The 15,913-nt window shown below is 64.2% G+C and overlaps 1 protein-coding gene across 1 annotated transcript; it reads left to right on the top strand.

Moving 5' to 3' along the window:
* The first annotated feature begins 275 nt into the window (after window positions 1-275).
* Window positions 276-15,885, top strand: LOC141478768 (sarcoplasmic/endoplasmic reticulum calcium ATPase 1). Its single transcript, XM_074167753.1, has 14 exons — window positions 276-295; window positions 615-640; window positions 1,334-1,416; window positions 1,702-1,806; window positions 3,883-4,021; window positions 5,391-5,471; window positions 6,222-6,307; window positions 9,883-10,180; window positions 11,147-11,313; window positions 12,276-12,364; window positions 13,169-13,271; window positions 13,380-13,511; window positions 14,829-14,954; window positions 15,641-15,885. The coding sequence occupies exons 5-14, from the start codon at window positions 3,934-3,936 to the stop codon at window positions 15,869-15,871; spliced, it is 1,401 nt and encodes a 466-aa protein (XP_074023854.1). The 5' UTR covers window positions 276-295; window positions 615-640; window positions 1,334-1,416; window positions 1,702-1,806; window positions 3,883-3,933; the 3' UTR covers window positions 15,872-15,885.
* Window positions 15,886-15,913: the final 28 nt, after the last annotated feature.

The raw sequence follows: 15,913 nt of genomic DNA, 5'->3' as shown, positions 1-15,913 counted from the left end.
GGTCGGGGACATTGGGGACAACGGGGACTTGGGGGGTGATGGGGACTTGGGGGGCGATGGGGAGTTGGGGGGTGATGGGGACACCGAAGGGTTAAGGGGAGCCTGGAGGAGTGGGGGGGCTCAACGGTGAGGGGGGGGGACATCGGGGGGGGTCGGGGACATTGGGGGGGTCGGGGGGGGTCGGGGACATCGGGGGGGTTGGGGACATCGGGGACGACTGGGGCTTGGGGGGCGATGGGGACTTGGGGGGTGATGGGGAGTTGGGGGGCGTCAAGAAGAGCCTGGAGAAGGGGGGGGGGGGGTCAATGATGGGGGGGGGGGGACGTCGGGGGGGTCGGGGGGGGGTTGGGGACACGGGGGGGGGGGTCGGGGACATCCTTGGGGGGGGGGGGGTGGTTGGGGACATTGCGGGGGGGGGGGGGTGGGACACGGAGTTACGATGACATTGGGGTGACCCCCTGGGGATTTTGGGGGGGTACCCGGGGTGGGGGGGGTGGGGGGGTAGAAGGGGGGGGGGGGGCAAAGTTGGGGGGGGGGGGGGGAGGTGACAGATGCCACCACCGGTGTCACCCCCCCCCCCCCCCCCCCCCCCATAACCTTTTGTCCCCCTCTGTCCCCACAGAGCTGCCGGCCGAGGAGGGTGAGTCATTTTTGGGGGGGGGGGGGACACTTTTGGGGGGGGGACACACTTTTGGGGGGAGGGGACACTTTTGGGGGGGGTTCCGTCACCCGGGGGGGGGTGTCCCCGTGACCTTTGACCCCAAATTGTCCCCAAATTGTCCCCAAATTGTCCCCAACCCCCCGGGAAAGAACATCTGGGAGCTCCTGGTGGAGCAGTTTGAGGGGGGATGGGACACTTTTGGGGGGGGGGGGGACACACTTTTGGGGGGAGGGGACTTTGGGGGGGGGGTGTCCCCGTGACCTTTGACCCCAAATTGTCCCCAAATTGTCCCCAAATTGTCCCCAACCCCCCAGGGAAGAACATCTGGGAGCTCCTGGTGGAGCAGTTTGAGGGGACAATGACACTTTTTTGGGGGGGAGGGGACACTTTGGGGGGGAGGGGACACTTTGGGGGGGAGGGGACTTTGGGGGGGGGGGGTGTCCCCGTGACCTTTGACCCCAAATTGTCCCCAAATTGTCCCCAACCCCCCAGGGAAGAACATCTGGGACCTCCTGGTGGAGCAGTTTGAGGGGACAATGACACTTTTGGGGGGGGGGGGGGACACTTTGGGGGGGAGGGGACACTTTGGGGGGGAGGGGACTTTGGGGGGGGGGTGTCCCCGTGACCTTTGACCCCAAATTGTCCCCAAATTGTCCCCAACCCCCCCCCCAGGGAAGAGCATCTGGGAGCTGGTGGTGGAGCAGTTTGAGGACCTCCTGGTGCGCATCCTGCTCTTGGCCGCCTGCATCTCCTTCGTGAGTGTCCCCAAGGGGGGGGGGGGGAGGGGAGGGGGGTGACAATGGGGGGGGGGGGGGGGGGAAGGTGACAATGACATCCCCCCCCCTACCCCCCCCCCATCTCCCTTTGGGTTCTCCTGGAGGTTGGGGGGGGGGGGGGGGTGTCCTTGGGGGTGACCTTGACGGGGCGGGTAGACCTGGTGTCTTCTCCGTCATGGTGGGGGGGGGGGGGGGGGGACACGCGTTGGGGACATTGGGGGGGGGGATGTCACCGTGTCCTGTCCTGTCCCCCCCCCCCGGAAGGTGCTGGCGTGGTTCGAGGAGGGGGAGGAGACCATCACGGCCTTCGTGGAGCCCTTCGTCATCCTCCTCATCCTGGTGGCCAACGCCGTGGTGGGGGTCTGGCAGGTGAGGGGGGGGGGGGGGGGGGCGGGGGATATTGGGGGACACGGAGGTGGCCCTCGGGGACGTGGTGGTGGCCCTCGGGGACAAGGGGAGGGGTCTTGGGGACGTGGGGAGGGGGTCGGAGACATAGAGGTGGCCCTTGGGGACATGGAGGTGGCCCTTGGGGATGTGGGGAGGGGTCTTGGGGACGTGGGGAGGGGGTTTGGGGACACGAGGAGGGTCTTGGAGACATTGAGGTGACCCTTGGGGACATGGGGAGGGGTCTTGAGGACGTGGAGGTGGCCCTTGGGGACATGAGGAGGAGTCTTGGGGACATGAGGAGGGGTCTTGGGGACACGAGGAGGGTCTTGGAGACATTGAGGTGGCCCTTGGGGACATGGGGAGGGGTCTTGAGGACGTGGAGGTGGCCCTTGGGGACGTGGAGGTGGCCCTTGGGGACGTGGGGAGGGGTCTTGGGGACACGGGGAGGGTCTTGGAGACATTGAGGTGGCCCTTGGGGACATGGGGAGGGGGTTTGGGGACGTAGAGGTGGCCCTTGAGGACGTGGTGGTGGCCCTCGGGGACATGGGAAGGGGTCTTGGGGACGTGGGGAGGGGGTTGGAGACATGGAGGTGCCCCTTGGGGACATGGGGAGGGGTCTTGGGGACATGGAGGTGGCCCTTGGGGACATGAGGAGGAGTCTTGGGGACATGAGGAGGGGTCTTGGGGACACGAGGAGGGTCTTGGAGACATTGAGGTGGCCCTTGGGGACATGGGGAGGGGGTTTGGGGACGTAGAGGTGGCCCTTGGGGACATGGAGGTGGCCCTTGGGGACATGAGGAGGGGTCTTGGGGACGTGGGGAGGGGGTTTGGGGATGTGGAGGTGGCCCTTGAGGACGTGGTGGTGGCCCTTGGGGACACGGGGAGGGGGTTTGGGGACATGGGGAGGGGGTTTGGGGACGTAGAGGTGGCCCTTGGGGACATGGGAAGGGGTCTTGGGGACATGAGGAGGGGTCTTGGGGACACGAGGAGGGTCTTGGAGACATTGAGGTGGCCCTTGGGGACATGGGGAGGGGTCTTGAGGACGTGGAGGTGGCCCTTGGGGACGTGGAGGTGGCCCTTGGGGACGTGGGGAGGGGTCTTGGGGACACGGGGAGGGTCTTGGAGACATTGAGGTGGCCCTTGGGGACATGGGGAGGGGGTTTGGGGACGTAGAGGTGGCCCTTGAGGACGTGGTGGTGGCCCTCGGGGACAAGGGGAGGGGTCTTGGGGACATGGGGAGGGGGTTTGGGGACGTAGAGGTGGCCCTTGAGGACGTGGTGGTGGCCCTCGGGGACAAGGGGAGGGGTCTTGGAGACATTGAGGTGGCCCTTGGGGACATGAGGAGGGGATTTGGGGACATGGGAAGGGGTCTTGGGGACATGGAGGTGGCCCTTGGGGACATTGGGACACCCTGGTGTCCCCTGATGTTCTTGACGTTCCCCGTGTTCTTCTGGTGTCCCCCCGATGTCCCCTCTGACGTCCTTTGATGTCCCTGTGGTGTCCCCGTGGTGTCCCCATGGTGTCCCCAACGTCCCTTTGATCCCTCCCGACGTTCTCCTGATCTCCTTGACGTCCCCGACGTCCCTGTGGTGTCCCCTGATGTCCCTGTGGTGTCCCTCAATGTCACTGTGGCGTCCCTTGATGTCCCCTGATGTCCCCATGGTGTCCCCTGCTGTCGCCCTGGTGTCCCCAACGTCCCTCCGATGTCTCCTGACGTTCTCCTGATGTTCCCTTGATGTTCTTGACGTTCTCGACGTCCCTGTGGTGTCCCTCGACGTCATTACGGTGTCCTCTGATGTCCCCGTGGCGTCTCCCAACGTCCCTCCGTGTCCTCGTGGTGTCCCTCCATGTCCCCGCGGTGTCCCCGACGTCCCTTTGATCCCTCCTGGTGTCCTCCTGATGTTCTTGACGTTTCCCCGTGTCCTCCTGGTGTCTCCCGACGTCCCCGTGGTGTCTCTCGACGTCTTTACGGTGTCTCTCGACGTCCTTACGGTGGTCCCCCTTGGTGTCCCCGGGGTGTCCCTCGATGTCCCCGCGGTGTCCCCGGGGCGGTGGCAGGAGCGGAACGCGGAGAACGCCATCGAGGCGCTGAAGGAGTACGAGCCGGAGATGGGGAAGGTCTATCGCGCCGACCGAAAGGCCGTCCAGCGCATCAAGGCCCGTGACCTCGTCCCAGGGGACATCGCCGAGGTGGCCGGTGAGGGGACACCAAGAGAGGGGACACCAGGGGACACCGGAGGGGGTGGGGACACCAGGGGGGACACCAGGAATGGTCAAAGGAGATCTAGAGGGACGTTGGAGGGGACACAGGGACATCAGAAGACATCAGGGAGGACATCAGGGAGGTCACAGGGGGACATCGCCGAGGTGGCCGGTGAGGGGACACTTGGGGACACCAAGAGTGGGGACACCAAGGGCGTGGGGACACCAGGGGGGACACCAGGGGGGACACCAGGAATGGTCAAAGGAGATCTAGAGGGACGTTGGAGGGGACACGGGGACATCAGGAGACACTAAGAGGGACATCAGGGAGGTCACAAGGGGACATCCCCGAGGTGGCCGGTGAGGGGACACCATGGGGACATCAGAGGGGACATCAGGAGACATCAGGAGGGGACATGGGACACCATGGGGACATCTCAGGGGACATCAGGAGGAACACGGGGACACCAGGAGACATCAGAGGGGACATCAGGGGGGGGTCACATGGGGACATCGCCAAGGTGGCCGGTGAGGGGACACCATGGGGACATCAGGAGGGACATCAGAGGGGACACCAGGGGGACATCAGGGGGGACCTGGGGACACCAGGAGACATCAGAGGGGACATCAGGGGGGACATCAGGTGGGACACCATGGGGACATCAGGGGTGGGATGGGGACAGGACACCATGGGGACACCAGGTGGGACATCAGAGGAGACAATGGGGGGACACGTGGGGTGGGGGGACACACCAGAGGGAGGGGGACACGGGGACCCCCAGTAACATCCCTGGACCATCCCAGTAGCTCCCAGTAACCCCCCTGGACCATCCCAGTAGCTCCCAGTAGCCCCCAGTAACCCCCTGGACCATCCCAGTAGCCCCCAGTAACCCCCTTGGACCATCCCAGTAGCCCCTAGTAACCCCCCTGGACCATCCCAGTAGCTCCCAGTAGCCCCTAGTAACCCCCCTGGGCCATCCCAGTAGCTCCCAGTAGCCCCCAGTAACGCCCTGGAGCTCCCAGTAACCCCCAGGAGGATCCCAGTAGCTCCCAGTAGCCCCTAGTAACCCCCCTGGACCATCCCAGTAGCTCCCAGTAGCCCCCAGTAACGCCCTGGAGCTCCCAGTAACCCCCAGGAGGATCCCAGTAGCTCCCAGTAACCCCCCTGGACCATCCCAGTATCTCCCAGTAGCCCCCAGTAACCCCCCTGGAGGATCCCAGTAGCCCCCAGTAAGCTCCCAGTAGCCCCCCGTAACCCTCTGGACCATCCCAGTAGCCCCCAGTAACCCCCTGGAGCTCCCAGTAACCGCCCTGGCGGATCCCAGTAGCTCCCAGTAACCCCCAGTTCCCCCCCCTCCCCTCAGTGGGTGACAAGGTCCCGGCCGACATCCGCATCCTCTCCATCAAGTCCACAACGCTGCGGGTGGATCAGTCCATCCTTACTGGTGAGCACTGGGAGGGCACTGGGAGGAACTGGGATGGACTGGGAGGGCACTGGGAGGGACTGGGATGGACTGGGAGGGGACTAGGAGGAACTGGGAGGGGACTGGGAGAGCACTGAGAGGGACTGGGATGGACTGGAAGGGCACTGGGAGGGACTGGGAGGAACTGGGATGGACTGGGAGGGGACTGGGAAGAACTGGGATGGACTGGGAGGGGACTAGGAGGCACTGGGATGGACTGGGAGGGGACTGGGAGGAACTGGGATGGACTGGGAGGAACTGGGATGGACTGGGAGGGGACTAGGAGGCACTGGGATGGACTGGGAGGGGACTAGGAGGAACTGGGAGGGACTGGGAGGGCACTGGGAGGAACTGGGATGGACTGGGAGGAGACTGGGAGGAACTGGGATGGACTGGGAGGGGACTGGGAGGAACTGGGATGGACTGGGAGGGCACTGGGAGGAACTGGGATGGACTGGGATGGACTGGGAGGCACTGGGAGGAACTGGGATGGACTGGGAGGGCACTGGAATGGACTGGGAGGGGTACTGGTGTGTACTGGGATGGACTGGGAGGAACTGGGAGGGGACTGGGAGGGGACTGGGAGGGGACTGGGAGGAACTGGGATGGACCGGGAGGGTACTGGGAGGCACTGGAATGGGACTGGGGGGGGGGGGGGGGGTGGGGGGAAGTACCGGTGTGTACCTGTGTGAACTGGTGTGAACTGGTGTGAACTGGTGGGCGCTGGTTTAGGGGAGTCGGTGTCCGTCATCAAACACACGGAGCCCGTCCCCGACCCCCGCGCCGTCAACCAGGACAAGAAGAACATGCTCTTCTCCGTGAGCGTCACCCCCCCCCCCCCCCGGTGTCACCCCGTCACCCCCCCCGTGTCACCCCCCCCCAACCCTGTCACCCCACCCCCCCCCCCCCAGGACTGTGTCACCCCCTGTCACCCCCCAACGTCACACCCTGTCACTCCCCCGTCCCTTGTGTCCCACCACGTCCCCCCGTGTCCCCAGGTCCCACCACGTCTCCTGGTGTCCCACCACGTGTCCTCAGGTCCCACCATGTCCCTTGTGTCCCACCACGTCTCCTGGTGTCCCACCACGTCCCCTCATGTCCCCAGGTCCCACCATGTCTCCTGGTGTCCCACCATGTGTCCCCATGTCCCCAGGTCCCACCACATCTCCTGGTGTCCCACCACGTGTCCTCAGGTCCCACCACGTCTCCTGGTGTCCCACCACGTCCCCTCATGTCCCCAGGTCTCACCACGTCTCCTGGTGTCCCACCACGTCCCCCAGATCCCACCACGTCCCCCAGATCCCACCACGTCCCCCCATGTCCCCAGGTCCCACCACGTCTCCTGGTGTCCCCACCATGTCCCCTCATGTCCCCAGGTCCCACCACGTCTCCTGGTGTCCCACCACGTGTCCTCAGGTCCCACCACGTCCCCCAGATCCCACCACGTCCCCCCATGTCCCCAGGTCTCACCACGTCTCCTGATGTCCCCACCATGTCCCCTCATGTCCCCCCACGTCTCCTGGTGTCCCACCATGTGTCCCCATGTCCCCAGGTCCCACCACATCTCCTGGTGTCCCACCATGTGTCCCCATGTCCCCAGATCCCACCACATCTCCTGGTGTCCCCACCACGTCCCCTCATGTCCCCAGGTCCCACCACATCTCCTGGTGTCCCACCATGTGTCCCCATGTCCCCAGGTCCCACAACACCTCTTGGTGTCCCCACCATGTCCCACCATGTCCCCTCATGTCCCCAGGTCCCCCCACGTCTCCTGGTGTCCCACCATGTGTCCCCATGTCCCCAGGTCCCACCACATCTCCTGGTGTCCCACCACGTGTCCCCAGGTCCCACCACGTCCCCCAGATCCCACCACGTCCCCCCATGTCCCCAGGTCCCACCACGTCTCCTGGTGTCCCACCATGTGCCCCCATGTCCCCAGGTCCCCCCACGTCTCCTGGTGTCCCACCACGTGTCCTCAGGTCCCACCACGTCCCCCAGATCCCAACACGTCCCCCCATGTCCCCAGGTCCCACCACGTCTCCTGGTGTCCCACCACGTGTCCTCAGGTCCCCAGGTCCCACCACGTCTCCTGGTGTCCCACCACGTGTCCCCAGGTCCCACCACGTCCCCCAGATCCCACCATGTGTCCCTATGTCCCCAGGTCCCACCACGTCTCCTGGTGTCCCACCACGTGTCCCCATGTCCCCAGATCCCACCACACCTCCTGGTGTCCCACCATGTGTCCCCATGTCCCCAGGTCCCACCACACCTCCTGGTGTCCCCACCTTGTCCCACCACGTCCCCTCATGTCCCCAGGTCCCATCACGTCTCCTGGTGTCCCACCACGTGTCCCCAGGTCCCACCATGTCCCCCCATGTCCCCAGGTCCCACCACGTCTCCTGGTGTCCCACCACGTGTCCTCAGGTCCCCAGGTCCCACCACGTCTCCTGGTGTCCCACCACGTGTCCCCAGGTCCCACCACGTCCCCCAGATCCCACCATGTGTCCCTATGTCCCCAGGTCCCACCACGTCTCCTGGTGTCCCACCACGTGTCCCCATGTCCCCAGATCCCACCACACCTCCTGGTGTCCCACCATGTGTCCCCATGTCCCCAGGTCCCACCACACCTCCTGGTGTCCCCACCTTGTCCCACCACGTCCCCTCATGTCCCCAGGTCCCATCACGTCTCCTGGTGTCCCACCACGTGTCCCCATGTCCCCAGGTCCCACCACATCTCCTGGTGTCCCACCATGTGTCCCCAGGTCCCACCATGTCCCCCCATGTCCCCAGGTCCCACCACATCTCCTGGTGTCCCACCATGTGCCCCCATGTCCCCAGGTCCCACCACACCTCCTGGTGTCCCCACCATGTCCCACCATGTCCCCTCATGTCCCCAGATCCCACCACGTCTCCTGATGTCCCCACCATGTCCCACCACGTCCCCTCATGTCCCCTCGTGTCCCCAGGTCCCACCACGTCTCCTGGTGTCCCACCATGTGTCCCCATGTCCCCAGATCCCACCACACCTCCTGGTGTCCCCACCATGTCACCCCACGTCTCCTGGTGTCCCACCATGTGTCCCCATGTCCCCAGGTCCCACCACATCTCCTGGTGTCCCACCACGTGTCCCCAGGTCCCACCACGTCCCCCAGATCCCACCATGTCCCACCACGTCTCCTGGTGTCCCACCACGTGTCCTCAGGTCCCCATGTCCCCCCACGTCTCCTGGTGTCCCACCATGTGTCCCCATGTCCCCAGGTCCCACCACGTCTCCTGGTGTCCCACCATGTCCCCTCATGTCCCCAGGTCTCACCACGTCTCCTGGTGTCCCCACCATGTCCCCTCATATCCCCAGGTCCCACCACATCTCCTGGTGTCCCACCATGTGTCCCCATGTCCCCAGGTCCCACCACGTCTCCTGGTGTCCCACCACGTGTCCTCAGGTCCCACCATGTCCCTTGTGTCCCACCACATCTCCTGGTGTCCCACCACGTGTTCCCAGGTCCCACCACGTCCCCCAGATCCCACCATGTGCCCCCATGTCCCCAGGTCCCACCACGTCTCCTGATGTCCCCACCTTGTCCCACCACGTCCCCTCGTGTCCCCAGGTCCCACCACGTCTCCTGGTGTCCCCACCATGTCCCCTCATGTCCCCGGGTCCCACCATGTCTCCTGGTGTCCCACCACGTGTCCCCATGTCCCCAGGTCCCACCACATCTCCTGGTGTCCCACCACGTGTCCTCAGGTCCCACCACGTCCCCCAGATCCCACCACGTCCCCCCATGTCCCCAGGTCCCACCACATCTCCTGGTGTCCCCACCTTGTCCCACCATGTCCCCTCATGTCCCCAGGTCCCACCACGTCTCCTGATGTCCCCACCATGTCCCACCACGTCCCCTCATGTCCCCTCGTGTCCCCAGGTCCCACCACGTCTCCTGGTGTCCCACCATGTGTCCCCATGTCCCCAGATCCCACCACACCTCCTGGTGTCCCCACCATGTCCCACCATGTCCCTTCATGTCCCCAGGTCCCACCACGTCTCCTGGTGTCCCACCACGTGTCCCCATGTCCCCAGGTCCCACCACATCTCCTGGTGTCCCACCACGTGTCTTCAGGTCCCACCACGTCCCCCAGATCCCACCACGTCCCCCCATGTCCCCAGGTCCCACCACGTCTCCTGGTGTCCCACCACGTGTCCTCAGGTCCCCAGGTCCCACTACGTCTCCTGGTGTCCCACCACGTGTCCCCAGGTCCCACCACGTCCCCCAGATCCCACCACGTCCCCTCGTGTCCCCATCTCCCACCACGTCCCACCACGTCCCCCTAGATCCCACCTTGATGTCCCGCCACCCCAACCGTGTCCCCCCCTCCGTGTCCCCGTCCCCGAAACCAGGGCACCAACATCGGGGCCGGCAAAGCCGTGGGCGTCGTGGTGGCCACGGGGGTCAACACGGAGATCGGGAAGATCCGGGACGAGATGGCGGCCACCGAGCAGGAGAAGACCCCCCTGCAGCAGAAGTTGGACGAGTTCGGGGAGCAGCTCTCCAAGGTCATCTCCCTCATCTGCGTGGCCGTTTGGCTCATCAACATCGGCCACTTCAACGACCCCGTCCACGGCGGCTCTTGGATCCGAGGAGCCATCTACTACTTCAAAATCGCCGTGGCCTTGGCGGTGGCCGCCATCCCGGAAGGTGCGGTGGCTTCTTCTCGGGTCCCCCGGGTGGTCCATGGGGTTGTTTTTCTCCCAAAATGGCTTGGAAGGTCCATACGGGATCTCAGATGGGGTTTGAAGGCATCTGTTGGGCTCGTGGTGGCCGTCCCTCATCTCACGTGGCTTTTGAAGACCATCCATGGTCTCATCTATGGGTTTTGAAGACCATCCATGGCTTTTGAAGACCATCCTTGGTCTCATCTATGGGTTTTGGAGACCATCCATGGCTTTTGAAGACCATCCTTGGTCTCAGATGGCTTTTGAAGGCTACTGTTGGGTTCGTGGTGGCCGTCCCTGATCTCACGTGGCTTTTGAAGACCATCCATGGTCTCATCTATGGCTTTTGAAGGCCACTGTTGGGCTCGTGGTGGCCACCCTTGATCTCATATGGCTTTTGAAGACCATCCGTGGTCTCAGATGGCTTTTGAAGGCCACTGTTGGGCTCGTGGTGGCCATCCATGATCTCATATGGCTCGTGAAGACCATCCTTGGTCCAATATATGGGTTTTGAAGACCATCCTTGACCCTACATGGGCTTGTGATGGCCATCCATGATTTCACCTGGCTTTTGAAGACCAACCTTGGTCTCATCTATGGGGTTTGAAGGTGACTGTTGGGCTTGTGATGGCCATCCATGATCTCATATGGCTTGTGAAGACCATCCGTGGTCTCATATGGGTTCCTAAAGCTCTTTTTGGATCATAGATGGGCTTCTAATGCCCATCCTTGGTCCTATATGGTCTTCTGATGGTCATCCCTGGTCCTACATGGGTCCACGATGTCTGTCCTTGGTCTTCTGTGGGTCCGTGATGTCCATCCTTGCTCCTACCTGGGTTTAACCGTCTCTTTTCGGCCCCCTACGGGCTTCTAACCCCCTTTCTTGGTGCCCCACGGACCTGGGGCTGGTGGCCACGCCGTGGGGCTGAGGTGGACCCTGTCACCCTAGGGTTGCCAGCCGTCATCACCACCTGCCTGGCCCTGGGGACAAGACGCATGGCCAAGAAGAACGCCATCGTCCGGAGCCTGCCCTCGGTGGAGACCTTGGGCTGCACCTCCGTCATCTGCTCCGACAAGACCGGCACCCTCACCACCAACCAGATGTCCGTCTGCAAGGTGGGGTGCCCCCTCCCCCCCCCAGGTCCCCTGGGACCCCCTCACGTCCCCTTGGGTTCGCCAAGGTTCTCCAAGGCCCCACCACATCCCCTTGGGTGGTCCCAGATCCTCTAGGAACCCATCATGGCCTTTGGGTGCCCCGATGTCCTCCGAGAACCCATCATGACCCTTGGGTGGTCCAAGGTTCTCCAGGAACCCATCATGACCCTTAGGTCCCCCAAGGTTCTTGAGAACCTCTTGTGTCCTCCTGGGTGGTCCAGGGTCTCCTGGAACCCCTCGTGTCCCCTTGGGTGGTCCAGGGTTCTCCAAGAACCCATCATGACCCTTGGGTGGTCCAAGGTTCTCCAAGAACCCATCATGACCCTTGGGTGGTCCTCCAAGACCTCACCGGGTCCCCTTAGATGCTCCAATGTCCCCAAGGACCCCTGATGTCCCCTTGGGTGCCCCAAGGTCCTCCAGGTCTCCCATGGGTGCCCCAATGTCCCCAGGAACCCCTTGATGTCCCCTTGGGTGCCTCCACGTTCTCAAGAACCTCCTGGGTGACTCACTGTTCTCCTGGACTCCTTGATGTCCCCATGGATTGCCCAAGGTCCCCATGGGTGCCCCAATGTCCCAAAGGACCCCTTGATGATCCCATGGGTTCCTCAAGGTCCCCCAGGTCCCCCTGGGTGCCCCAATGTCCCCAAGAACCCCCTTGATGTCCCCAAGAACCCCCTGATGTCCCCAAGGACCCCCTGATGATGTCTCCTTGGGTGTCTCCACGTTCTCAAGAACCTCCCGGGTGCCCCACTGTTCTCCTGGACACCTTGACGTCTCTACGGGGTCCCCCAGGTTCTCTAACGTCCCCCAGGTCCCCGTGGGTGCCCCAATGTCCCCAGTGTCCGTCCCCCATCCACCCCCCCCCCCCGCCGTTGTCCTTTGGTGTCCCCAACCCCTTGTCTTCTCTCTCCCCCCACCTCCAGATGTTCATCGTGGACAAGGTGGAGGGTGACGTCTGCTCCCTCAACGAGTTCTCCATCACCGGCTCCACCTACGCCCCCGAGGGTGACGTGTGAGTGACACGGGGAGGGGACATCGGGGCCACCTCCCGGGGGTTCTGGTGGCACCTCCTGGAGGTCCCTTGTGTCCCGTCCCCGTCCCCCCCCCCCCTCAACGGGGCTGGGAAGGACCTCGCTTGGTGGCCGTCCTGGGGGGGGCGTTGGGGAACCCAAGGGGACCTCAGGAGGTTCTTGGGGACATTGGGCCACCAAGGGGACATCAAGGGGTCCTTACGGACATTTGGGGGTCCTTGGGGACATTGGGGCACCCAAGGGGACCTCGGGGGGTTCTTAGGGATGTTGGGCCACCAAGGGAACCTCAGGAGGTTCTTGGGGACATCAGGGGGTCCTTGGGGACATTGGGGCACCTTGGGGACCTGGGGGATGTTGGGGCACCCAAGGGGACCTCAGGAGGTCCTTGGGGACATCAGGGGATTCTTGGGGACATTGGGGAACCAAGGGGACCTCAGGAGGTTCTGGAGAAGGTCGGGGGCCACCCAGTGAGATCTCCTGGGGAGACCCTGGACCACCCAAAGGGGGACATCTGGGGGTCCTTGGGGACACTGGGGAACCTTGGGGACATCTGGGGGTCCTTGGGGACATCGGGGGATTCTTGGGGACATTGGGGAACCAAGGGGACCTCAGGAGGTTCTGGAGAAGGTCGGGGGCCACCCGGTGAGATCTCCTGGGGAGACCCTGGACCACCCAAGGAGGGGGAGGGGACCTCAAGGAGACATTACGGAGCCCAGGGGTGTCCGGTGGGGTGTCCCCACCCCACGGCGTGTCCCCAAACCGTCCCCTGTGTCCCCCACCCCAAGGATGAAGCAGGAGAAGCACGTGAAGGCCGGCCAGTACGACGGGCTGGTGGAACTGGCCACCATCTGCGCCCTCTGCAACGACTCCTCCTTGGACTACAACGAGGTGAGGTGTCCCCCCGTCTTTTGGGGTGTCCCCAAAGGTGCCACCACCCCCCCCCCCCACACACACACCTCGGTGACACCCCCCCCCCCCCCGTGTTGTCCCCCACAGTCCAAGGGCATCTACGAGAAGGTGGGGGAGGCCACGGAGACGGCCTTGACCTGCCTGGTGGAGAAGATGAACGTCTTCAACACCGACGTCCGCAACCTCTCCAAGGTGGAGAGGGCCAACGCCTGCAACTCCGTAGGTGTCACCTCCTGTCCCCTCCTGTCACCTCCTGTCACCTCCTGTCACCTCCTTTGGTCCCCCCTTGGCCTCTCCTCTTCCATGGCTTGGTGGCCCTATCTCCGGGAGGTTCCGTTCCCACCTTCTCCTTGATGACCCCGTGGCCACCGACGTCCCGTTGACCCCACGGTCCTCCTCGTGTCACCGTTGTCCCCTCCTGTCCCCTCCTGTCACCTCCTGTCCCCTCCTTTGGTCCCCCCTTGGCCTCTCCTCTTCCATACCTTGGTGGCCTCATCTCCAAGAGGTTCCGTTCCCACCTTCTCCTTGATGACCCCGTGGCCACCGACGTCCTGTTGACCCCATGGTCCTCCTCGTGTCACCGTTGTCCCCTCCTGTCACCTCCTGTCACCTCCTGTCACCTCCTGTCACCTCCTTTGGTCCCCCCTTGGCCTCTCCTCTTCCATACCTTGGTGGCCTCATCTTCAAGAGGTTCCGTTCCCACCTTCTTCTTGATGACCCCGTGGCCACCGACGTCCCGTTGACCCCATGGTCCTCCTCGTGTCACCGTTGTCCCCTCCTGTCACCTCCTGTCCCCTCCTGTCACCTCCTTTGGTCCTCCCTTGGCCCCTCCTCTTCCATACCTTGGTGGCCTCATCTCCAAGAGGTTCCGTTCCCACCTTCTCCTTGATGACCCCATGGCCACCGACGTCCTGTTGACCCCGTTGTCCTCCTCATGTCCTCATTGTCCCCGTGTCCCCCCTGTCCCCAAGGTCCTCCTCGTGTCCCCAAGGTCCTCCCTGTGTCCCCATGGGTCCTGTCCCCACCATCTCCCTACGTCCCCAAGGTCCTCCCCACGTCCCCATGGGTCCCATTGACCCCGTTGTCCTCCTCATGTCCCCAAGGTCCTCCCCGTGTCCCCAAGGTCCTCCTCACGTCCCCAAGGTCCTTCCCATGTCCCCAGGGGTCCTGTCCCCACCTTCTCCTTGATGACCCCACATCCTCCTTCATCCCATCGACCCCGTTGTCCTCCTCGGGTCCTCATTGGCCCCGTGTCCCCCCTGTCCCCAAGGTCCTCCTCGTGTCCCCGAGGTCCTCCCCGTGTCCCCAAGGTCCTCCTCACGTCCCCAAGGTCCTTCCCATGTCCCCAGGGGTCCTGTCCCCACCTTCTCCTTGATGACCCCATCATCCCATCGACCCCATTGTCCTCCCTGCCTCCCCCCACCACCTCCCACCTTTGACGTCCCCCCATCGCCACGTCCCCTCCACCCCGCCATGGTGTCGTGTCCCTTCCCCCCGCCCCCCCCCCCCGTGTCACCGTGTCCTTGTCCCCAAAAGGTCATCAAGCAGCTGATGAAGAAGGAGTTCACCCTGGAGTTCTCCCGCGACCGCAAGTCCATGTCCGTCTACTGCTCCCCGGCCAAGGCCTCCAGGGCCGCCGTGGGCAACAAGATGTTCGTCAAGGTGGGCCTCCATCCCCACGTCCCCACCACCACCCCATGGGGCCACCTCCTCGCTCCATGGGGCCACCTCCTCATTCCATGGGGCCACCTCCTCGCCCCATGGGGCCACCTCCTCATCCCATGGGGCCACCTCCTCGCCCCGTGGGGCCACCTCCTCATCCCATGGGGCCACCTTCTCGCCCCGTGGGGCCACCTCCTCATCCCATGGGGCCACCTCCTTGCCCCGTGGGGCCACCTCCTCATCCCCGTGGAGCCACCTCCTCATCCCATGGGGCCACCTTCTCGCCCCGTGGGGCCACCTCCTCATTCCATGGGGCCACCTCCTCATCCCATGGGGCCACCTCCTCATTCCATGGGGCCACCTTCTCGCTCCGTGGGTCCACCTCCTCGCCCCGTGGGGCCACCTTCTCATCCCCGTGGAGCCACCTCCTCATTCCATGGGGCCACCTCCTCGCCCCGTGGGGCCACCTCCTCATTCCATGGGGCCACCTCCTCATTCCATGGGGCCACCTTCTCACCCCATGGGGCCACCTCCTCATCCCATGGGGCCACCTTCTCACCTCATGGGGCTACCTCCTCATCCCATGGGTCCACCTCCTCATTCCATGGGGCCACCTCCTCATCCCGTGGGGCCACCTCCTCGCCCCGTGGGGCCGCCTTCTCACCCCCTTGTCTTCTCCATCGTAGGGTGCCCCCGAGGGCGTCATCGACCGTTGTAACTACGTTCGGGTGGGGACAACCCGGGTCCCCTTGACCCCGGCCGTCAAGGAGAAGATCTTGGCCGTCATCAAGGAGTGGGGGACGGGGAGGGACACCTTGCGTTGCTTGGCCTTGGCCACCCGCGACACCCCCCCAAAGAAGGAGGACATGGTCCTGGAGGACTCCAGCAAGTTCGCCGAGTACGAGGTGATCTTCTAGGCGGAGGGAGGGGAGACCCCCTCCTCGGGGTCTTCTGAGGTC

This window comes from Numenius arquata, unplaced genomic scaffold, assembly GCF_964106895.1.
Source record: "Numenius arquata unplaced genomic scaffold, bNumArq3.hap1.1 HAP1_SCAFFOLD_1546, whole genome shotgun sequence".
Lineage (NCBI taxonomy): Eukaryota > Metazoa > Chordata > Aves > Charadriiformes > Scolopacidae > Numenius > Numenius arquata.
The sequence above is the reverse complement of the archived record's forward strand: the minus strand, read 5'-3'. Positions and strand labels throughout refer to the sequence as shown.